This window comes from Carcharodon carcharias, chromosome 20, assembly GCF_017639515.1.
Source record: "Carcharodon carcharias isolate sCarCar2 chromosome 20, sCarCar2.pri, whole genome shotgun sequence".
NCBI lineage: Eukaryota > Metazoa > Chordata > Chondrichthyes > Lamniformes > Lamnidae > Carcharodon > Carcharodon carcharias.
Window position 1 is genome coordinate 24,381,918 of NC_054486.1, and position 24,750 is coordinate 24,406,667.

The following is a 24,750-nucleotide window of genomic DNA, read 5'->3' on the forward strand; positions in this document are numbered from 1 at the left end:
CACACAAACTAAACAGGGACCCACAGTTCCCCTGAGATCTGAGTCTCCTGAGGCTCAATTGCCCCACATCAAAACAGGGACCCACAGTTTCCCCAAGATCTGAGTCTCCTGAGGCTCAATCGCCCCACCTGTGGACCTGAGTCTCCCTGGCCGAAACATTCGGATTTGCCCTATTAGCCCTCCATTCTAATCTGAAGTGAACATCTGGAGAGCATCTTTCAAATCAAAATACTCACCAGATCATTGTTCCGCCTTCACAGAGGTCCAGGTGAATCCTGCCGACTACGCCACTGAAGAGGAGGCGTTACACTCTCCGATCCCACAATGAACACCGAGACTCAGGCTTCCTTTTAACTGGTTTTATTCAAGCATATGCAAGGGAGCAGCAGTCATTCCTAAGAATGAAGACCCAGCTCTCTGATTGATTACATTTCACTACTTTTATACTTTTTCTTATCACAACACATTTGAGTACATTTGAATACATCCAATTGGTAACCGATACACCAGTTCCATACTATCTCTATCCTATTGAGTACATAAACATGTGATTTTGCTAACCAATTATTCTAAAGGATGTATACATAATTATATTATCCAATCAAAATTAAAACACATACACAAGGACCTTGGTTCTTACAACTCAAGACTGTTTGTGTTTCATCAAAGCCCCTTCTTTGTCCATTGTTCATCTTCCCATATCTAAGCTAAAACCATTTGTCCTCTCCTTGTCTGAGGGATGAGCATACTTAATCTAATTTTATGCCATGTTTTGTCTTCAGTTTAGCTCACAAGGCTGTGCAATATCTATCTGGTTATCCTCAATTGTTAATTTGTTTAGCATCAGTGGCTGCCTGGAGATTTTAAGTACGTTCAACAAATTCTTATTGTGTTCTCTTTTAATATATATTTAATTCCCCCCGAACAATGCCGTACAAGCCTTGGGCCTGGTCCAGGGAAGGGGAAGGCCTGGCCTGCAGTGCCTCCTCCAGCCCCAAAAACATTAATTGACGGTTACTCTCTGCTTCCTATTTTTCAGCCAATTTTGTATCCACCTTGCTATTGCCCCTTTTACTCCATGAGCAATAACTTCTCTCACAAGTCTGTTGTGTGGTACTGTGTCAAATCCTTTTCAAACTCCATGTACACCACATCAACAGCATTGCCCTCATTGACCCTTTCTGTTACCCCTTCAAAAAACTCCAGCAAGTTAGTTAAACATGATTTCTCCTTTAGAAATCCATGCTGGCTCTTCCTTATCAACCATATTTTTCCACGTGACTACTAATTCTATTCCAAATAATTGTTTCTATGATCTTGCCTACCACAAATTAAACTGACTGGCCTGTAATTGCTGGGCTTATACTTGCAACCTGTTTTGAACAAGGGTGTGTAATGTTTGCAACTCTCCAGTGCTTTGGCACTTCTCCTGAGCCTAGGGAAGATTGAAAAATTATGGCCAGTGCTCCTGCAATTTCTACTCTCACTTCCTTCAATGCCCTTAGATGCATCTCATGAGGTCCCAGTGCCTTGTCAACTTTAAGTACCGATAGTCTATTCAAAACTTAATCCTTATCAATTTTGAACCCTTCTAGTGACAGAGTTTCCTCTTCTGTCACCATGGCCTGGGTAGAATCTGCTTCCTTGATAAAGAAGGATGGAAAGTAATAATTTACTACCAGCCATGGTACCATGGTCCCTTCGTCCATGTGCAAATTCCAGTTCAGGTCCTAATTGGCCCTGCTCTTCCTTTTATCACCCTTTGCTATTTATATGATTATAGAAAACTTTGGGATTCCCCAAAGTGGGATGTTGGGATGTTGGCTGCCAGTCTTTTCTCATAATTCCTCTTTACTTCTCTAATATGCTTTTTCACCTCCCCTCTGAACCTTCTGCATCCCTCTTGGTTCTCAATTGTATTTTCCACCTGTCATAAGCGCACTTTTTCTTCTTTATCTTAATTTCAATCTCCTTTTTCATACAGGGAGCTCTGGATTTGTTTGTCCAACCATTTCCTTTCGATAGAATATACGTTGATTGTGCCTGAACCAATTCTTTTTTGAAGGTAGCCCATTGTTCAGCTACAGTTTTTCCTGCCAATCTTTCATTCCAGTCTATCTGGCCCAACTCTGTTCTTACCCCATCGAAGTAAGTTCTCATCCAGTTAATTATTCTTACTCTGGGTTGCCTTTTGTCCTTTTCTATCATCATCCTAAAATGTACAATACAATGATCACTGTCTCCTAAATGTTCCCCCACTGACACTTGATCTACTTGGCCCACCTCATTTCCAAGAACCAGGTCCAACAGTGCATCTTTTCTTGTTGGATTAAACACATACTCCAGTAGAAAATTCTCCTGAACATAATCTAGGAACTTTTGCCCCTCTCCACCCTTTACACTACCACTGTCCCAGTCTACATTCAGGTAATTAAAGTCCCCCTTATAACTACTCTATAATGCTTGCATCTCTCTGCAATGTCCCTGCAGATTTGTTCCTCTATGTCCTTCTCACTAGTTGGCAGTATATAGACTACTCTGAGCAATGTAATTGCACCCTTTTTGTTCCTTAGCTCTAGCCAAATTAATTCTGTCCTTGAATCCTCTGGGACACCCTCTTTCTCCAACACTGCAATGCTCTCCTTAACCAATACAGCCACCCCGCTTCCTTTCCTTCTTTTCCTATCTTTTCTGAACACCTCGTATCCAGGAATATTTAACACCCAGTCCTGCTCTTCCTTGAGCTAGGTTTCTGTTATTGCCACAACATCATATTTCCACATGGCAATCTGCACCTGTTTAACTCCCCAGTCTTATTTACTATACTCCATGCATTCACATACATGCACAGTAAACCTGATTTAGATTCTTACTTTCTCCCTCACCCCAACTCCACCTATTAAATTACTATTCTCTACACTAGTGCTATCTGTCCCTCCCAGCGTCTTGTGCATCCTGTAATATTTTTTCTTGGTTGCCACACCCCTGCCGAGTTAGTTTAAAGCCCTCCCAACAACACTAGCAAAATGTCCTGCAAGGAACTCAGTCCCATCTCTCTTCAGGGACAACCCATTCAGCTTGTAGAGGTGCCATCTTCCCCAGAGCCAGTCTTAGTGACCCATGAACCTAATATCCTCCCTCTTGCACCATCTTTCCAGCCATACATTCATCTGCTTTATCCTCCTAATCCTGTACTCACTGGCACGTGCACTGGGAGTAATCCAGAGATTGCTAATTTTCTACCTAGCTCTCTAAATTCTGATTGCAGGATCACATCCCTCTTCCTACCTAAGTCATTGATACCAATGTGGACCATGACCTCAGACTTTTCACCCTCACCCAGAAAAATGTCCTGCAGCCGCTCTGTGACATTCTTGACCCCGGCACCAGGGAGGCAACATACCATCCTGGAGTCATGTCTACAGCCACAGAAACACCTGTCAGTTCCCCTAACCAATGAATCCCCTATCACTATTGCTCTTCCTTTTTATTCCTTCCCTCCTGTACAGTCAGGCCGGTCATGGTGCCACATGCATGTCTCTGACTGTGCTCCTCTGAAGAATATATGCCCTCACCAGCTTCCAAAATGGAAAACCAATTTGTGAGTGGGATCCCAGGGGTCTCCTTCACTACCTGCCTACTTCTCTTGGACTGCCTGGTGGCCATCCATTCCTTCTCTGTCTCCAGACCCTTAAGCTGCAGTGTGACCACCTCTCTGAACGTGCTATCCATGTAGCTCTTAGCCCCACTGATGCACCACAGTGACTCCAGCCGTTGCTTGGGCTCTGAAACCCGGAGTTTAAGTTTCTGCAGCTGGCAGCACTTTTTGCACATGTGGTCATCTAGGACACCAGTAACATCTATGACTTCACACAAAATACAGGACACACATTCCACTTGACTGAGCTGCCCTGCCATGTCTTAACTCTACTTTCCTTCTGTTAACTTTATTCTACTTTGGATTATTTATATTACTTTATTATATTGGGTTTAAATTTCCTTTATTCCTGGCGCTTTTCAGTTAAATCCAAGTTTAGCTCCTTGTTTAAAAATATTACACTTTTCTAATAGACTTATGAGGTCCTACTTACCAAGGCCACCGCTCTTCTTTCTGAAGAAAGATAGAAAAGGAAAGCAGCACCTCCTCCCTCCTCAGCAAACTCCCTCAGTCATGAAACTCCAAATTAAACAACCTACTGAAGCCCAAAGCAGCACTCCATTGCAGACAAAGTCAGCACTATACGACAGCCTATTTTTATACTCTCTGAACCTAACCTCTGAAAACCTGATTAAGCCAGTTATCTAATTAACTAGCTGTAGCTGCAAGCACAGCCTAGCCTCTATGAACCCTGTTTTAAGGCTGGACTAAAACTCATCTTCTTCCAACCCTAACAACTTTTAATTAATTGCTAAATTAAAGATAGACTAGACTTTAGATATAAATTAACCCTTAATTTAATCCTTAAGGTCCCTCACTCACCAAACTCCAACTTAAGCTCCCTAATGCAGCCCAAAACAGCGCTCCAGTGCAGACTGGGTCAGGGTGGAGACATTCCCCATGAGGATGCCATCACAGAAGACGTGCCTGTGACATGCTGATTGCCACTAGGTTCCAGCAGGAGTAAGATCCCCACAAAGTCACAAGTGCACATTTCTCCTGTCCCTTCAAGGCATGGGAGTGAACAGGAAGTCATTCCCAATCATTGACATCTCCAGCAAACTCATCTTTCAGCCTGGGACCAGTAATCCTCAATGAGGGGATCAGCATTGGAAAGGTCAGTGACTAATGATGCATGCGGTGCCTGTGTGCTGTGAAAGGCAATATACCAGCATGCATCCTGAGTTAGTTGCACATTGTGCAGCCACTGTCATGTGACACTTTCAGCGGCCATTGAAATGTGGGCTTGTTTGCAGTAAACATAATTCATCCAGGACATGGGCTTTCACACTTTCAAGGGACACAGCTCAGTGCTGATTATGCAATGTTAGACCTCACCTCTAAGACACGGGAGCACACAGAATTCAATTGCGTTGGTAGACTTACCAGAATATTTCTCTATCTACACGCACTTCGGGCTCTGGCTTGACACATCTCCCTTACAGGACACAAGAGGTGAGTGACTAACATGACTTTGCTAAACACAACGTGAATCTGAGGGACAGGAAGGCAGATCATTGAGGAGTGGGACTGTAAATCACTCTTGAAATAAATAGCACATAGAATTATATGCAAGAGGCATTCACATCCTGAGACACTGGGTCATAACTTAAAATGGATATACAAAGGTGCATTATATATACAATGACTGAGCACCCATGCCACCAGTGTGCATTCATAATTTCTTAATTTTACGCACTCTACCACTACGTCTAGGTGCAACACCAACATCTGCAGCAGAGGTGGAGGCAGCCTGCTAACTGCTTTGCCCTGTTGTCTGGGATGACTTTGGTGGGTGTCCTCTGGAGGCCCGGGGGTTGGAGGGCCCTGGCCCTTGCTGTAGGGAAGGTGCACCCTCCTAAGCCTGAGCAACTGGAGCTGATGGGGTCAAAGGCAGGGGGGATTGGGATGAACTGGACACCCTTGGAGTGTCCTGGGTGGATGCATTTCCCGGGATGTCCGGCAGATACCTCTCCTCCCATTGGGTGCCCAAGCACCCATACCTGACTCCCATGAGAAGGGGCATCTTGACCTGGAGGGAGGTCAAGGTGCCCCGCCCCCCTCTTACCTAGCCTCTGATGGATCCCACCAATGTCAATAGTGGTGGAGTGCAGATCCAAGCACAAATCCAGCAGAAACTGCTGGACTGTGGTCTTCAAGGTGGAAGGCGCTCACATGCCAGAGCCAGGACATCAGAGAGAACACAAATGGAATACTCCATTCTTCGTTCCAGTCTGGTGACTGCCTTTGACAACTCTGCTTGATGTTCTCCTGCCTGTCTTGGCATCTCCAGCATGTGTGTGATTTCAGAGGCTCATCATAGGACTTGGACTCTGCAGGGACCTGTTCTCCAGCAGTCCTCTGAGTGCTTGTGATCTGGCCTGTCACTACCTCCGACTGCTGGGGAGGAGTGTCAGTGAGGTGATCTCCAGGTAGGACCTAATCTAGATTGTAAGGAACATATCTTTTTATTTCTGTTGCACTGTTGTAAAGAACATATCTTTTTATTTTCTGTTGGACTGTGGATTGAAATTACAATGGCTGCAGTTTAAAGGAAATGTCCACTGGAACAAGGTGAGAGACATATGCAATGTTGCAATCCTGCAACAGAGTGTGCCATAAAAGACAGCATGGTGCCAGAAAGAAGTCCTGGACCAAGGGAACTGCCTGACAACAGCATTTGAATTGGCTCCTGACCAGATGACCGGGGCTTGTGTGATAGCAATGCAGCAGAAAGCTCCTGGCCTGCAAAGAGAAAACATCTAAAATCTATTTTCTTCATATCTCTATAACCTGCTCTCTCTCTGAGGAAACCCTGTAAAAAGGAAAAGGGGAAAACCACTGTTAGAGACATCGAGAAGCAAGTTCTCAACCAGCGAACTAAATACTGAAAGTGCTGCAGGATTACCTTGTGTCATCGACAAGAACTGAAAGGAATTTGGAAGACATCAATCAAACTCAACTCATCGAATCCTGTACCCTAGATTGGTGCTATTAAACTGTTATATCCCATCCTTAAAATCCATGTTTTGTGTGTCTTATGTGTCTTGTATGTGTGTGTGTAGGGATTTAAGAAGGGCATAGAGCTTAAGTTATAGTGTTAGAAGTTGGCAGTTCACATTTCTTTCTTTTGCCACCAGTTAAAGACAATTTGTTCAATAAACAGTTATTTACTTATTAAGTTTACAAACCAGGTGCTCATATTCCGTTAACCTAAATTAAACAGTTAGGTAGAATTGGGGCAATCTGGTGGCTTGGTCAAACTTTTCACATTTGTCACGGCTCGGCGAACTGTGGGGCTTGATATTACAGCGCACTATCCCCAGTGAGTCGTGACAAGATCTATGACCCAGGGAGACGAGTGTCTCTGTGCTGTGGAGGGTGCAGATGAACACAGTGATGGCTCGACATCTAGTGGGTCCTTGGCATCATCATCTGGGGGCTGGGTCTGAGGGGCTGACTGGATGTGTGTTGCAGCCTGTTCCTGCTAGTGCCTGGAAGAAAGGGAAGATAAATTTAGTTCCTGAGTAGGCCAAATCCAACATTACATTTAACTCACTGTGAAGGTCATGATGTATTTGACTAATGAAACTTTCATCTGAACTGAGTTGTTTGGGGAGGCCGACCTCGACTTTGGCACAGGAGCGATCACTGTCCTTCTCTGCCAATGCCACCAATGCCTTTAGTGATGGAGTGCAGATCCGAGCACAAATCCAGCAGAAACTGCTGGACTGTGGTCTTCAAGGTGGGAGGCGCTTGCATGCTAAAGCCAGGACATTAGAGAGAACATGAATGGAATCCTCCATTCTTTGTTCTAGCCTGGTGACTGCCTCTGATAATTCTGCCTGATGTTCTCCTGCCTGTCTTAGCATCTCCAGCAGGTGTGCAATTTCAGAGGCTCCTGGAAGGGAGTCAGCTCCTGAACCTTGGGTGCTCCTTCACCGGTCTGGGATCTCTTCCTCTTGTAGGCTAGCTTTGGCTACATGATGACAGGTGGAATTCAATGTGATGAGAATGAATGGAAGAGAATTTGGGAAGCTTGCATGGCTGTTGTGTGTGCTACGCCCTCTCCAGTAAGGGCAGAAGATGTTGATTGTGCAGGATGATACATGAGCTGGTGGTAATGGTCAAATGTGAGTGAGACATTCAATGCAGTTGTCCCTTCTGCTAATATTGTGTGAGATCCCAGTGGACTATTGCCCTTAGAGTGCCTGATGCCCTTATGAGAATGTGAGTCTAGAGTGGGTAGAAGGTAGACTTACCCTGGAGGAATGGAGGAGATCATTCATTCTCTTTTTGCACTGCAGGGTTTTTCTTTTCTGACAGGCACAGGCCTCACTGGCAACCTTCTCCCAGGCCACTGAGGTAAGGTTGGCCGCCCTCCTGCTGCCACCCCTCAGGAACAGAACATGTCGGCATTGTTAGAGAAGAATCACTAGGGAGTCGTGGCTGAACTGTGGAGCACAGGGCTTGCTTCTCTGGGAGGGCATTGCATTCAGTGACAACAGATAGCAGGCCTGCAGAGAGTGAATGTGTGTTTGGACGCTGCTTAAATATGGTGGCAAGAACTTCAAACCGATGAGGTAACGGCGGTTGGATGAATCAGTGCCTGCCTCGCAATTCAGTGAGCAGCTTGCTGATGCATAATTAATGAGGTTCCAAACGGACAATTGGATGGGAGAACCCACTCTGCCAACCAAAGAGAAACATGCCGATAATCCTACCCGTCACTGCATTTAGGCTGAAAAACAGAAAATTCCACCCACAGTCTTTAATGGGGTTTGGGCTAGGTGGAAGTTCAAGTTCAATGAGTTTTGGAGAAAGTTGGATTTCACAGACTAATATGGCGATATCTTTTCTGTCCCAAGGCTTGTACTGTGCAAATTTCTGTTACTGCTTTGTTGCACTGCCTGTAAAGTCCTGAACCCTTTAACTGCTGCTTCCACAACACATGAATTTAATAGTTCAGTTTCTAGCATATTAATATTGTTTATGTCTAAGGTGATAGTGGATGATAAACTGTCCTTTGGCTCTTGTAAGGTGTTTGGATTCTCCTCCTGCACTTTGTCTTTAAAGGGTTCTGAATCTAAACTACTGGGTTCAGTTAGTTTTGAATTTAGTAGCTGACCATTTAAATCTTCACTAGACAAGTCCACATTGACTTCACTTTTATTTTCTTTGTGGTTTCAGAGGTGCTGTTCATCTTGGGGAATACCATCTTACCTTTTCCTTTGCTTTGGGGATGAGGTTTCATTTCTCCCATGACCAGGATCGGCTCGAAGTTTGTTAGCAGCCCGGGCAAATTGAATTTCAGCACCCTGAAGTCTTTTTACCATTTTCATAAATACTTAATAATGAGAAAAAACTACAAATATAGCATAAAGAATTTATTACAGATATTTTTTTTTAAAAATTCAAACGCAACAGACATTCAAATTATCCTAACTGAAACTTCAAGATCTTTTAAGAATATTTTTCATGATAATAAAATAGAAGGGAAAACAGAACTTTAAGTTATTACCCCGTACAAATCAGTAAAAAGAGAAAGAAAAAGAAAAACCAAAGCTAAGTCAAATGCAGCAACAGACATGCAAACCCTTACATTATCTTAACTTTTTCCCTTGGCTTTAGATCTGCAGGTTTTTTTATAGCAGTTTCCATATTTATATTCCCAACAAGGTCACTTTCTATTGACAAAATTGCTAGAGAATTTAGTTTTTCTGAGTCATGGAAGACCTTAAGTATGTCTTTATGGCCAGAATTTTGAGTTTGGAGGGTGGGCAAAGTCAGCAGACTTGGCAGGGGCCAGGAAACGGCCCACCATCCACAATTGATCCCTAACCATGATTTTACATTGGTGGGACAATTAACAGCCAGCCAGGGTGAGGCGCGTGCTGATATGATCAGCGCTGCCTGGATTGGGCACGGGAGATCGCTCAGAGAAAGCTTCCTGAAGTCAAAGAGCTGCCTCAGGGAGCTGAAGGTTGAAAAAGAATCAAATAAAGATTTTTAAATCCAGTAAAAAATGTCCACGCAACAAACAAGCAGCCACTTGAGCATAGACATTATAAAAATTCTGTGCATAGATTTTTTTTATTTAATGATGGAAACCTCATCCCTCCTTTGGATGAGGTTCCCTGAAAAATGCAAAGGCCGCCTGGCCAATTTGCCAGCCCACCAACTGTAATGTTGGACAGCAGCGAAAAGCCCCAGTTAATCGCACAACTAATGGGCTTAATAGCCCTCTTAATTGTCGGCGGACACGCTTCCAAATTTAGTGCGCGCCCACTGACTGAAATATCACCCGAGTGTGCGATGACATCGGGATGCTCACCTGATGTCATCATGTGCTATTTTAGGCTTGAGCATGTCGGGTGTGCACCCACACGCTGAGCAAAAAAATTCTGCCCTATCAGTTTCAACTCACTAAATCTCCCTTCTCCCATGGCCATGGTTTTTGGAATTGTAAACAATATCTTTAATGAAACCCACAGATTTGGCATAAGATCCTGCAACTTGTTTGTGTTGATAAGTCTAACTGCTTGTACTGGGGACTTTGCACCTTTGGGAAATATTGCATTTGCATTTTCTAATTCACTCATTAGCCGCAGCCATTAATATCATTGTTCTCTTGATACTTTAACTTAACCTCCAAACTTTGACAGACATACATCAGTTCATTTTTACCTGGCAAATCTTTTAGGTTACTTAATAACCAATAGACTCTTCTTCAGAACTAAAGAGATATAAAAATGTGGTGACATATATACTGTTTAAGGGGAGTGGGACAGGTGAAGCCAAATAGAAGGCCAGTGACCTCCTTTGCCTTTACCTACCACAGGCCTTCTATCCAGCTTCACCTGTCCACTGGAGAAAGAGGATCTTGACGCAGCTGCCACAGATGATGAATCCAGTAGTGAGTTAGAAGAGGAGCACGGCGAGGAGAATGCTGAGGGCATGGAGGTAGACCTCGGTAACCTGCAGGGAGGCAGGGACACTAGGGACGCCTTGATCCAACACTCCTTCAGCTAGGCTACCAAAGATCAGCTTCAACTGCATGCCAGGGCTGCCGCCTCCATCCCAAATATCTGAAAGGACCCTTTTATTTGTGCCCAAAGAACACTCAGTGCCTTTGCAATAGCGTTCAGAGCCTTATGTCCAGCATTACATACTGGCGTACCGTGCACCAATTAAACAAAAAGGTGAAGCACACTCAGGTCATGACGACAAAAACAAAAATGATCTCATTTTGACAATTCCAAACAATTTACATAACCTTCTCTGGTCTTCACTCCCAGACCAGTATAGATAAAGTCAACATAAGTAAACATAAAATCACCCATGACCTGTCCCTCTTGTGCTCGTGATGCCTTTAACTTTGCAAGTGCTACATCTTGGTGCCACCGCCCCCCCCACCCCCCCAATGCACTGGCATTGGAGACAGCCTGCTGACTCTGTTGTCTTGTTGACCTTGATAACCTTGGCAGTCGTCCTCTGGCCAGTGGAGCCTGTGCTGGCCCTGCTGGGAGGAAGTGGCCAGTGCCACAGTTGGAAAAGCGGGGGGCTGAGTGCCCACCCGACCTGCCCTCTTGCCTACTGTGTCCAGCCGCACTTGACTCCATTGTGAACATACAGGTGACGTCCTTCCGTGGCAGCCCTCCAGGGGCTGCCTGGGCCATTTTTAAACCAGACACCAGGTCGCCATTGGACCCAGCAGCCAAGAGGCCCCCACCCCTGCTTGGCCAGTGTGGAGTCGCATTTCATGTGAAATCACAATCGGGAGCCAATCGCGGGCAGCAGACTGTTTCCCAGCCGCTCCCGGGCCCACCTACCATGCCCACTCACGATCTCAAAGTCCCGCCCCATATTATTTTGGATTGACTGCATTCTATCCAAATATCAGTTGTGCATTTGTCAAATCAAATTGCAACAGATACTTACTAACCAAACTCCACATGCCAAAATAATCCATAAAAATCTGTTTAGCGTGGACACAAAGGCACCAAAATGCTATTGATCAATCTAGAGCAAGCACCTTTTACCAACTTTAGGTGCTCTCCTACCTACTCTAGCACTCCTGTTTGGTGCCACTCCAGTGGCTTCAGCATGGGAGGTGAAATGTTGCTGGGCTTATGATGAGGGCTCTTGTGATAACAATGGTAAGCAACCTTGAAGCTTAGGCCTGAGAAGCCCTGGACTAAATATAAGCCTTCTTGGTACTACTGGCCCAATTATCTCACTGGCAGCAGGATGGGATTTGGTTGCGGTGGCACAAGGAAGCATGCATGCTAAGCTTCTGAGAAAGTCTTGGTGCCAATTGTACAGGACTGTGCCACAATATGAGTTTGGATCTACTTGTGAGCAAACTATAGGAGGGCAATGACATATTCTTCTAATATATGTTACTTTGGTAGTTGACTACTTATATATGCAATATCTCATGTAAAGGATAATGCATTCAAAGAAAGTGCATTCAACAGTAATCCCTGTTATCCTAGAATCTCAGTCAGAGGGCCCGGACTTAATTACCCTCCAATCAGAAAGCTGACAGTTCCAACATAAGCTGTCAAAAGTCAGTTTGGAATGCCCTTCAGTGGTGAGGGTTATTGATGGAGTTATGAGAGTACTTAAGACCATTTGAAAGTCAAAAAAGTTCTGATGACATGTTCAAGTCCACAGACAAGTCCGGTTGTATTTATTTAGAGGAGTCTCCTTCATAGATAGGAATTACAGAGGTTAATTACCCTTTCCTACAAAACATATTGGTGAATCACAAAATAATTATGACATAAGAGCATATAACCCATTTCATACAGATTATGATATAATGTGACTCACCAACATGCTAACCCAGAATAGACACACACAACCACCCAAGCAATTTAGGTTAGTTTTGATTGTTGTCTATATCCTATAGGTGGTTCCTTGATTGCATGGAAGTGGTAGAACTTGTGTGCAAAATCTGATTTTGAATTCAGTTGAGATTATTGTTTCTAAGTGTCAAGTATCCAATCATCATCATACAATAACTGAAATTGACCTATAAAACTTTAATTTATTCAGAAAAATATTTCTCCAAGGCTTCAATAGCAACAACAAGAAGGACAAAAGAGTTAAAGAAGATTTGTGCATGGTGAAGAAAGAGTACAAACGTGTCCAAGTACAACAGACTCGCACCGTCGTCTCATCTAACAGTCTACTGACAATGAAGGCTGAGTTATAGGTGATAAAAGAGAAAACATTTCGAACATGAACAATGAACGATTTACAGGATACCCTAACTCACAGAATATCATATATTTCCCTAAAACGATTCCTCAGGATCCCTCTCATAAGAGGATGTCTTCAATCCTGTCTCACAATGACACATATAACATTATCCAATTTACAGGCGAGGGAGCCTATGGGGAGGTGACCTGCTGTCGTAAAAGAAGTACTGGTCAGTTTGTTGCTATCAAGACTCTAAAATATGGTAGCTGCAGTGCCGCAGAAGTAAGGATGTTAAAACTCTTGCAAAATGAGGATGGAGACAAGTTTCATATTGTAAAACTTCTTGAATGCTTCCACATAGATGCAAAATCTTACCTTGTATTTGAACTAATGGAGCAGAACTTGCAAGACTTCCAGAATGCTAACAACTCTGCCCCTCTCCCTGTCAAGCATATTCGGACCATTGCCATCCAGTTGCTGAGGGCTTTGGATAAGCTTAAGGAATTGTCTATTATCCACACAGACATCAAGCCAGACAATATCATGTTTGTGGAACACATGCGGTTTCCTTTCAGAGTCAAAGTGATCGACTTTGGCTCGGCCAGTATATTGCCTGAGGTTCAACATATTCGAGGTATATATTTTGATTATCCATTTCCTAATAACTTTGACATTGAATGTTTAAATTCTCTAAGAAAGGAGCCCCCATTCAGACTATTTTATTTATTTTATTCAATTAATCCCCACCCCTTTGCAAAACTAAAGTATGGTACCCCTCTGCATCTTAGTAAAATAACCATTCTCCATGTTTTGACTTGAAGGTGGTGCTTATGGACTTCGGCCAAGCCCAAACTGTTCTCAGCCACACGTTTGTGATTTCAAGGGAGGGATGAGTTAGTGGATTACAGTCACGAATGGGGAAGTTATACATTCTTCCCTTCAGCTAGCCAATGTTAGCTGGTGACAAGTATATTGTCAGTACTATGACCTAGCTGAGCTAACCTAGCACTGACCGAAGATCAAACCTGTGACCTCCTCAGGTTGTATGACTTAATGCTATAAATTGCAGTGCCTTTATCCAGGCAAACATCAGACAAGCTTTGACATCTTTTCTAAAAGTAAGGCAATTTTTTAAATGTTAATTAAAGGTGAAATGTGTTCATCAGAATCAGCACAGAATTGTCCCTAGTTTATGTATCTAATATTTTTATGTGTGCCTGAGCAATCTGATCGCTTTGGTTTTTATGCTCTAACTGATTAAGTTGGTCTCCTATTTCCAAATTGCTTAGAAATTCTAATTTTCTTAGCAATTCCAACATCTCTAATTAGGTTTGATTCCATTGTTACTGACTGGTTCCATGATTATAACGTTTCTAAATAGCACTTTGCTGTCAGGCTAAGTAATTTGAAAGTTTCTGATGGACTCAGTGATTCGATTGTTTCTGATTGGCTCAGTGCTACTGATGTTTTCTATTGGCTCAGTGATTCTCACATTTCTCATCTAGTCTGATCCTATGGTTCCTATTTGGCTCAAAGTCTGAACCTCCTTAGGTACTGATGCTCAGTCATGTCCAGAAAGCTAATCCTCTTGTCTGTATACTTTGGCCGGCATCTTCCGGTCAGCGAACCGGGGCGGGGCCAACTCGCGCCCGTTTCCGCACTCCACCACCCGCCCTCCAACAGAGGAAAATGTTGCTCTATGTGTTGGGAGCATTGCCTTCTACGAGTAGGAGCTTTATGCTCATTCCATCTGTCCCGTGGAGCAGCGGGTGGCTAAGGCGAAAGTTGTTGCTGCTGCTATTCCTCTTGCTCCCCATCAGAAGCTGCATAGCAGTTTCCACGCTGTTGAGGTTGGCAGCTGAAAACTATATACGTTGGCAGTATAAAAAACCTCCAAGGTAGCAGAAGTGACTTGCAAAGCCTTGGGCCAGGATATTACGGTCCCAACGGACTGCTTGGAGACTTAAATGGCTCGCCGCATCGGCCAGGAGGAGACACGCCGTGGAGGGGCCGTAAAATCCTGGCCTTGGAAATCACCTATGCAGTGAAAGCACACTCCCAGAACAAATCCTGTGAGCATAAGCTTTTCACTTAAGCACAAAAACAGCTGTCACTTAACCTGCTCAACCTGATGAGTTCCAGACGCCTGAGAAAACTATATGCTAACAGAAGCCAGGGTTGAGGATGCACTCAATTGCCTTTTAATATACGTTAATAGCACACCTTCCGGTACCATGTGGTTTCCCGTAGTCTAAAAAAACGCAAACGAGTTAAATGGGGAAGTTGGCGTGTTTGTACCAGTTTCCAACAAGCCAGAATTTTTTGCTCTTTTAACCTGTTGCACTTGTCAACACTAGCTAATGCTTGCAGATTAAAATTCCCCTCAGTGATTCCAATGTTTCTGATTAGCTCTTTTCTCTCATTTCTGATTGTCTCTGTGATTCTAATGTTGCCCATTGGCTCTGTGATTCTGTCATTTCTAATCAGAGGCTTCGGGCAGAATTTAATGCCCCAGCAAGCATTTGGAAGAGTGGGGCCATTTATTGGCCAAGAGGGTGCAGGATAGGGACTGATTGAGGGACCAGCATGAGGAAAGGTTGGGGTAAGGTCTACCTGGAGGCACCCCATTGCCCTTTCTACTGAACCCCTCTGCCACTCCCGCGGCCCCCATCCTGCAACCCCCATCCCCCCCCCTCACTCACCTTCTCACCTTTAACCTGGGGTCCCTTGATAATTGTGGGCCTTTGGTGGATGCATTACCAGTCCTGGTGGCCCTAATTACACTGGAGAGCCACCAACTTCTGCTTGGCTGGCAGTTTGGGGCTCTGAGAAGGGTCGGGTAGATGGTTGATCGAGTGGGATTTCTGCCCCAGGATCCTTAATCCCAGGGAAGGCCTGTGCCTGCTACTTTAGTACTTGAGAGGCACAATTCCAGTAGGCCATCCTCAATGGAAATGACTGGCTCCCACCAGTTCCCCAGTTGGAGGTTGAGAGCCCCATCGCAAACATTAAATTCCATCCATAGAATTATTATGGCACAAAAGGAGACCAATCGACCCATCAAGTCCATACTGACTCTCTGCAGAGCTATCCAGTCAGTGCCATTCCCCACAAGTTTATTCCCTGAAGTGCCCATCCAATTTCCTTTTGAAATCATTCATTGTCTCTGCTACCAGCACCCTGTCGGCAGTAAGTTGCTGGTCATTTTCTGCATAAAGAAGTTCTTGACGTTACCCCTGCATGTTTTGACCAAAACCTAAGCACTGTGGCCCCTGGTCCTTATAGGAACAGCTTTTCTTTCTCTACCTTGTCTAAACTCTCTCATAATCTTATACACCTCTATAAAATCTCCCTTCAACCTCCTTTACTACAAGGAGCACAAGCCTAGCTCCAATCTAGCCTTCTAGCTAAAATCCCTCATCCCTGGAGCCATGCTGGTAAATCTCCTCTGCACCCACTCAAGGACCCTCACATCCTTCTGAAAGTGTGGTGACCAGAACTGAATGCAAAACTCTAGTTGTGGCCTAACCAGAGCTTCACATAGCTTTGGTATAACCTTGCTACTTTTATATTCAATACATCTATTTATGAAGCTCTTGATCCTATATGCTTTGCTAATGCCTCTCCCAATATGTCTGCCACCTTCAAAGCCGATGCACACGCCGCTCCGTGTCCCTGTACATTCTTTAGAACCATGTCATTAACTCTATATTACCTCTCCCTCTCCCTTCTGTCAAAATGCATCACTTCACACTGCTCTGTGTTAAATTCCATCTGCCACTTATCTGCCTATTCTACTAGCCTTTACATACCCCATTACAGTCGACTGGTATTGTCTTCACTGTCTGCCACCTCTTCCAAGTTTGGTATCTTTGACAAAATTTGAAATTCTACTCTGTATTCCAATATCCAAGTCATTTGTTTATCAAAAAAGCAGTGGTTTGTAAATCCCCTGAATAAGTAGAAAAAAAATTCTCAAATTACAAAGCAGCTTAAATTTAACACGTTCCTGATCATCTCCATTAACCTTTGCAGATAAGTGTCTTTACCTCAAATAGCCCAAATTCTCCAAATTGTTGATGAGCAAATTACAATACTACTAATCAAATTCTTTTTGAGCAATGCAAGTTGTTCTGGTCTTAGTACTGACCCTTGAAGCACATTGATAAAAACAAAAAAACTGCGGATGCTGGAAATCCAAAACAAAAACAGAATTACCTGGAAAAACTCAGCAGGCACATTGCTCATCACATTCTACTATTTTGGCAGAATACAGTTTCATGTACAGTTACCTGTTGTTCTGTCTGCTTGAGTTAATTTCTGATCCATTCTGGTGGCTTCCCTTATTCTACAACTTCCAACCTTGTGGACCAAACTGTTGTGTAGCACTGCATGAAAATCTTGCCTAAATTATAAATATGTATTCCTGCCATAAATTCAACAGAAGTTCAATGGGATGGCTGGAAAATAGTTTGGAACTTAAATATTCCAGGCCCTGGTTTTTACTGAAATTTCCTTAATAGTTTGTTGGATAAGAGTCTTTGCCTGCTCCAAACATGTTAATCACTGAAGAATGACTCCCATTCTTGAGAGAGCTGCCAGTAGGATTTGGCACATTGCTGGCAGTGGTCTGCCTAATCAAACTGAGCAGACTGATCAGGGACCACATGGGTGTCTATCCTTGGATTATGGCCTGAACTCTAAGAATAAAATGAAGATAAATGATTCATCAGAGCCTCCTTACAGTGGCACCAACTAAAAGATGTTTCTGGGAAGACTAACTTGCCCCGCCTCTCACCCGTGTTCCCCCCCCACCCCGAACTCCAGAAGCCCACTATCGGTCGGACTTCATTGTCTCTTGGGCAACTCCTAGGTGCCACCTTATTAGCTGATCTGGTACCATTGGCAACTAAATTAAAGAAATACAACTGTGGAAAGTGCAACAAAGGTTTCTAGTGGAAACCTGTTGGTTCTTGTGCTGAATTTTTTTTCATTATTCATTTACAGGATGTGGGCGTCGCTGGCTAGGCCAGCTTTTATTTCCCATCCTTTATTGCCTTTGAGAAGGTGGTGGTGAGCTGCCTTCTTGGACCACTGCAGTCAATGTGGTGTAGGCACACCCACGGTGCTGTTAGAGAGTTCCAGGATTTTGACCCAGCGACACTGAAGGGACGGCAATATATTTCCAAGAAGGGCTGAAAACTTCATTTCAGAGGTCATAACTTAACTTAAAGGTGACAGGATGGCCTCATCAGAAACGATCAATAAGGAGGCGTCACCCTTGCCGTCACTTTCAAGCTATGCCTTGGGTGCCAGCTGAACCTCACTTTGAGTAACCCTATGGTCCTTTCAATTACTGCCCTTGTGGAGGTATGACTTCAATTATAGCTCTCCTTCGCTTCTATCCTTGGGTGTCTGAGTGGTGTCATGAGCCATCTTTTCAGGGGATAGCCTTGCCCCCCAGGAGCAAACCATCTAAGTGAGCTGGCACGACCAAGAGCCTTGGCAGCTGGGAGTGTCAAAGCATCATGACATCTTCCAGGATACTTGGCGCTGAGCTGTAATATCTGAGTCCTGTGGTCACAGACAAGCTGGACGTTCAGGGAGTTTCTATTGATGAAGGCACCCAGCTCACCGGCTGGTGCCTTTATGACTCCCTGGATCTGTGGAAATTGCAACAATTGCAACAAAGCCTCTGACTTGCTCAGCCTCACTGGCTTTGTCAGTCTGGAAATGAATGAAGTTACTGACCCATCTGAACAGAACGTCAGTGACCAGATTGATGTAGCTGTGATGCAGCCAATTGTGAGACTCCACATAGATCTCCTGCTGATCCCTGGAAAGAACCTGAGTTGAAAAAATTCAGGGCCACTGTAACTTTAAGAGCCACTGGCATAGGATGGCCACCCATACAGTTTGAGGCGACCTCTGGGCCAATCACCTTGCATATGGAGGTCACAATGACCCTGAGAGAGGCAGGGCCTCCTTCGGCATTGGACCTCGGACATGCCCAGGTAGCAAGAGCGCTGCCTGTAAACTCTGCCTGCTGGATAATGGCATCTTTGACGGACCCTTCTGTCTTGTCCTTCCTGCTGGCCCTGCACTCTTTCTGGTTGCGTCTCTCTTTCCACAGGTTGTACCCTGGGACACTACCTGCCGGCACCTGGCCTCTTTTCCCTTCAGGCCTTCTGAGGAGGTCCCTCCAGCAGAGTAGACAATCCTCATTTTCTTAAAGATGATTGGACAGGACTGTGCACTGAAGTGGCCTCTTGCAGAGAGCCTCTGCAAGTGCTGAGAAATCAAAGAGCTCTCCAGAACACAGAAAAAATGCCAGAAACTGTCCGTAAACCAACTCCCAACAAAACTCCTGCCTGCTAACGTTGCCAAGATCCTTTTATACCGCCCTGGATCAAGGGTTCATTAAAAACATGAAAGCCACCTGGCTGAATGGTCCGTGCGCCGAGCATGAAATCACATGGGCAACTTAAAATCACTGTGAATTGCCTTTTTAATTTGCCTAATTTTCCCTTTAATTTTCAGCAGGCATGCTTCTGACATCTGTGCGTGCCCGCTGACAGTAATATTGCGTAACAGCACCATGATGTCAGGAGGCCCTCCTGTCATCATCGCCCGCCATTTTACTTAAGATCAGGACTGCTGCGCACCCTCTCTGACACTGTAAAATTCAGGCCAGTATAAATTTGGTGGTTAATAGTAATCTCACCCTTGGTTCACCAGAAAGTCTCCCATTTTGAGGGGCATCTGGAGAAGCAGGAATTGGGCCTCTAATTAACTATTTGGTGGGTGGGGTCTTGCTATGCAAGGAGCACGATAAAGAAATTCTGTTGGATTACTTGTGGACTCCCTGGGGATGTGGAGGTTGCCTTATTCAAAGGCACTCAGTGCTTGATTGAAGGTCCTGGCATCAGAAAGGGGTGAGGCAGGCTGAGAGCCAACACCCTGCCCTTGCTGCCAAACCCTCATCCACGAGTCCCCTTCCTTTCACCATCACTCACCTGTGGCCTGGGATCCAGTGATGATACTTAGCCTTGGGTAGGCATCAAAACAGCAGCAGCCATTCAATAGAACTGCCAGCCTCTGATAGGACTAGCAGCTCTTGGCTGATGGGGTTTCCATCCCTGGGGTCTTTGATCCTGGAGAAAGATCACTGCTGTCCAGTTACACCTGAGTGGCACTTAATTGGGCAGGTCTTCTTTAAAACAGGTGGCATGGGTCTCTCGCCAAGTCTCTATCGGCTTGGTGAGATCCCTGTCACCTTCATTAAATACTGCCCTCCATGGGGGAAAGCAGGAGAAGGTAAGGCCTACTTTTCTCTCAGCCTGCCCCTAGAATTTTTGTTTTCTCTTTTCCAAATCTCAATTCCAGGAACATGTAGTGGAATTTTACGCCAGCGGGACTTTACGGTCCCACTGAAGTCAATGGGCTGAATTTTCCGCTAGGCATGCAGGTGCGCAGCCGACATGCTCGAACGTGAAATAGCGCGGGATGATGTCGAGCGAGTGTCTGGACATCATCGCGCACTTATGCGATATTTCGGTCGGCAGGCGCACACGAGAATTGGCAGCGCACCCGCCAACAAGTAAGAGGCCTATTAAGGCCATTAAATTATTAATTAAGAGGGATTTTTCGCTGCCTGTCCAATCTTATTGTCAGTGGTTGGGCAAATCGGCCAGGGGGCCTTTGCATTTTTCAGGAAACCTCATCCAAAAGTGGGATGAGGCTTCCGTAATTAAATAAAAAATAAAAATCTATGCACCAAATTTTTATAATGTCCACGGACAGGTGACTCATTCTAATCCATGGACATTTTTTTCCAGGTTTTAAATCCTGTCTTTATTGATTTTAAATTCATCAGCTCTCTGAGGCAGTTCTCCCACACCTGCACTGACTTCAGCACTCACCCTCCTCCCACCCCCGACCCCAGTAATGCTGAGCCTTTCAGCACTCCTTTCACACTGGCTGGCTGTTAATTGGCAAAATCGCAGTCAGGGGCCGATCGCACCCAGTGGTCTGTTTTCCAGCCGCTCCCAGGCCGGCTGATCATGGCCTCCCGCCAACCCGACATTTCTGCCCCATGGAGTTTAGAATGACTCGCTGCATTTTACAGCCGCGTTCTTGGCACGATGGGGCCGTAAAATTCCAGCCTTGGTCCTTCCAAGAGGGTGAACGTGCACCTCAGCCGCCCTGCTACTGACCTGATGCACCAAATTTAGTTAGTTGATCAGTTCAGAATGATTCAGTGTATTTAAAGAATATTTTGCCTGTGCAGTGCCTAGGCACATCGGGGTGGGGTGGGGGAATAAAATCAGCACTGTGGTCCTTGTAAAGAAATTCAATAGGCTTGTCAAACATGATCCCTCCTCCAAATAACCATGCTGAGTCCCCCTTATTCTTGCTTTCTCCTGATTTCCTCCTTTGAGTTATTTTATAATATTTTTACCACAACAGCTGTCAAGTCTCTTATATTTTCATGTGTTTTTTTTTGGCCCTTTTTTCATGTGATTTCAAACGTGGGCTGCACCTTGGACAGTTTTATGCCTTATACCAGTGCCCGGCAATAACAGGATGGAATCTGTACTAACATCATTGCTTGGATGACTCCCACAGTAACCAGGGAAAGGTGACTTTGAGTTCATCATTCTATATTTTTCTCTGATCCAAATCTTAGAACTGAAAGGTTAGTGTGCTGACCTGCTACACAAATAATGCAGCTACAACAAGCAATTAGGAAGGCAAATGGAATGTTGGTGTTTAGTGCATGGGGAATGGAATATAAAAGTGGGGAAGTTTTATTGCAGATGTACAGGACCTTGGCAAGACCACATTGGGAGTACTGTGTACAGTTTTGGTCTCCTCATTTGAAAAAGGATATAAATATGTTAGAAGCAGTTCAGAGAAGGTTCATTTGACTCATTCCTGGGATGAAGGGGCTGAGCTTATGAAGAAAGGTTGAACAGGTTGGGCCTATACCCATTGAAATTTAGAAGACTGAGCGGTGATCCTACTGAAACGTATAAGATCCAAAGGGGACTTGACAATGTGGACACCAGGAGTGGGAGACTAGAACAAAGGGACACTTTAAAAACAAGAGGTTTCCCTTTTAAGATGGCGATGAGGAGGATTTTTTTCTCTCAGAGGGTGGTTAGTTTGTGGAATTGTCTTCTGCAGAAAGTGGTGGAGATTGGGTCATTGAATCTATTCAAGGCTGAGTTGGAAATTTTTTTGTTAGACAAGAGAGTCAAGGGTTATGGGGGGGCAGACAGGAAAGTGGAGTTGAGTCCACAATCAGATCAGCTATGATCTTACTGATTTTTTATGAGCAGGCTTGAAGGGCCAAATGGCCCATTCCTTCACCTAAGCCTTATGTTCCTATAAAAAATCACAACTCTTGATTTATTAAATTATTATATGGTTTCTCTGAGTTTCCCAAGAAAACTATTTTTATTTAAATTGAATTTTCTATTAATAGAAAATGTTAATTTTCACTTTAAAGACCCATACATCCAGGCCAGATACTACAGATCTCCAGAGATCCTCTTAGGGTTGCCTTTCTGTGAAAAGTTGGATATGTGGTCCCTCGGTTGTGTGCTCGCTGAGCTTCGTCTTGGTAGCCCTTTGTATCCTGGTAAAAATCAATACGATCAGATCAGAATCATTGTTGAAACACAAGGCCAACCCCATGATTATCTGCTCAATCAAGCAAGTAAAGCTCATCTTTTCTTCAAAAGAAACTCCTGTTCTCATTCAGGTCACCAGTGGCAACTTAAGCCATTGCCTGAGTACCAAATGAAGATGTTTATGCAACCTTTGGAGCCAAGAAGACGTACTTTGAAGTCACTTGATGAACTTGAAACATTCAGCATCATCAAAACTTTGTTCCCAAATGGCGAGGATATAGCCGAGTTCCATGATTGCAACAGCATGGTAGACCTTGTGAAGAGAATGCTGAGCTTTGATCCCAAAAATCGCATTTCTCCAAGAACTGCTTTACGACATCCATTCATCACTATGGAGCAACTGGAGAAGAACTATAAGCATACAAAGTATTATGACCTGTCTGTTCAAGGCCTTGCTGCTGCTTTGAATTATGTTGGAACTGAAAATAACAGAAATAGTTGCCATCAGCTTCAGGAGTCTCATAATGCAAATACTGTGCGTCGTGACAATATGCAGGACCAACCTAATCACAGGACTGCCTTTGTCCAAACAGTAGTTGACAAAAGGGACAATTTCACTATTGAAAAGTCAGGAAAAATGCATAAGCTTATGATGCCCTGTGAGGAAACAATCAGTTTAGTCCACCAGCCCTTTCCTCCTTGCACACAAGATGCCAGATACCTCCCTTACCCACATCAAGAAAATTGTCAGCAGATATCTTGGTATGTACACAGGCAAGCTGCTACCAACCTACCTCCGTCTCACCTGTCAAGGTCAGATCATTCTTTTGGGAATGTGATTCCACTTGATCAGATGTCTGATAAGAACAGAAACACCAGTACACTCTCAACTGTCTCCCAGTCAATGAAAAAAGGTCAAGAGAATGAAGATAACAAATCTGAAAAATATTCTTCAAGATCTTCTGTAACAGAGGTATGATGTCTAAGAATCCGTAAACTGCTGAAAGACCATTAATGGCATTTGCTAATGAAATAGGAATTGCTAATAATCATTAATCTCTTGTATAAATAAAAAATGTTGGTTAGTAAGTGATGGGAATCAGAAAGTATATTTTTGATAAAAAATAATGTATTAGATTAATAATCATTTAATAACACTATGCAATGCAACGTTCTAGAAGAGTAAAGTACCAATGTATTTTTAATGCTGAAATAACTTCTTATTATAATAACTAGATGTAATTTTTTTCAGTCATTGCAGCAGAAAGATTAACAGTAAGAATTACTGAAAATCACTGGGACATTTCTTGTTATTTTTTTTGTTATACTGGGGTCCCTGCTCTTCCCCAACAGGAGAAACATATTACGAAAGCTCAAATAAAGGAAACAGCAAAAGTACAACTGAATAATCCCAGTGCAAAAGAAAATAATCCTGCACTGGCAAAATATTACATACATCTGAAGAGGAGTGCCACGAAGGCCTTAATTCGGAGAGAAAACATGGGGGCAATGTTGGGATTCGCAAGCCCAATTCACAGGGACTGCTCTTGTGCTGGGACAAAGCAGAGCCTGAAAACTGGGGTGCACCTGCACAAACAGCAGAATTCTATTCCAACAGGACCATGTATGTCAAACCTGAGAAATACCGAAAAAACACCAGTCCTCGTAATACATAAGCAGGAACAGCTAAGAAACAACTATGCTGATGAAGTTCTAAAGAGTGGTGAGAATTATACTACACATCTTTCAGGAATTCAAGCATTGCATTATTCTTTAGAAAATATAGTGAAACCCTCATCCTTTCCTAATTAACCTGAATTTTCAGAAAACACAATATTGTACCCGACTTTAACTCACTCAAAATCCAGTCACTTGTGCAGTTAAAATCAGACCCGACATCACAGACCAGCAATAGCAATCTCCTCCTGCATGACATAAAGCTCCCAATCAAGGATTAAGTTCAATTTAATATGTGTACTAATACAGAAAATAATTAAAAAGGCTAATGGAAAGTTGGGGCTGGATTTCCTCTTGGGGGCGGGTATCGGCAGGTGGGTTCAATTCTGGGTCACGAACCCACCTCTGTCGCCAGCCCACTGGAAAGTAGGATTTGCTGAGGCTCGGAGCCTTAATGACCCACAAGACGGGCCTGCTGCCCAATTAGTGGCCGGAATGTGGGAATGGAGCAAGGGCACCGGGGAGGTGGGCGACATTCTGGCCCAAATTGGCTGCCATTTTCAAATC

The 24,750-nt window shown here is 44.0% G+C and overlaps 1 protein-coding gene across 1 annotated transcript; it reads left to right on the forward strand.

Moving 5' to 3' along the window:
• Positions 1–12,997: 12,997 nt before the first annotated feature.
• On the forward strand, positions 12,998–24,318 carry LOC121292294 (homeodomain-interacting protein kinase 4-like). Its single transcript, XM_041214143.1, has 3 exons — positions 12,998–13,502; positions 22,383–23,479; positions 23,860–24,318. The coding sequence occupies exons 1-3, from the start codon at positions 12,998–13,000 to the stop codon at positions 24,316–24,318; spliced, it is 2,061 nt and encodes a 686-aa protein (XP_041070077.1).
• Positions 24,319–24,750: the final 432 nt, after the last annotated feature.

What these genes read in the sequence shown, in the direction of transcription:
- LOC121292294 (XM_041214143.1), top strand. Translation starts at nt 12,998, where the DNA reads ATGTCTTCAATCCTGTCTCACAATGACACATATAACATTATCCAATTT. An exon ending in TGAGGTTCAACATATTCGAG is followed by an intron (nt 13,503 to 22,382) that starts GTATATATTTTG and finishes TTCACTTTAAAG; the next exon opens with ACCCATACATCCAGGCCAGA. An exon ending in CAAGATCTTCTGTAACAGAG is followed by an intron (nt 23,480 to 23,859) that starts GTATGATGTCTA and finishes CTTCCCCAACAG; the next exon opens with GAGAAACATATTACGAAAGC.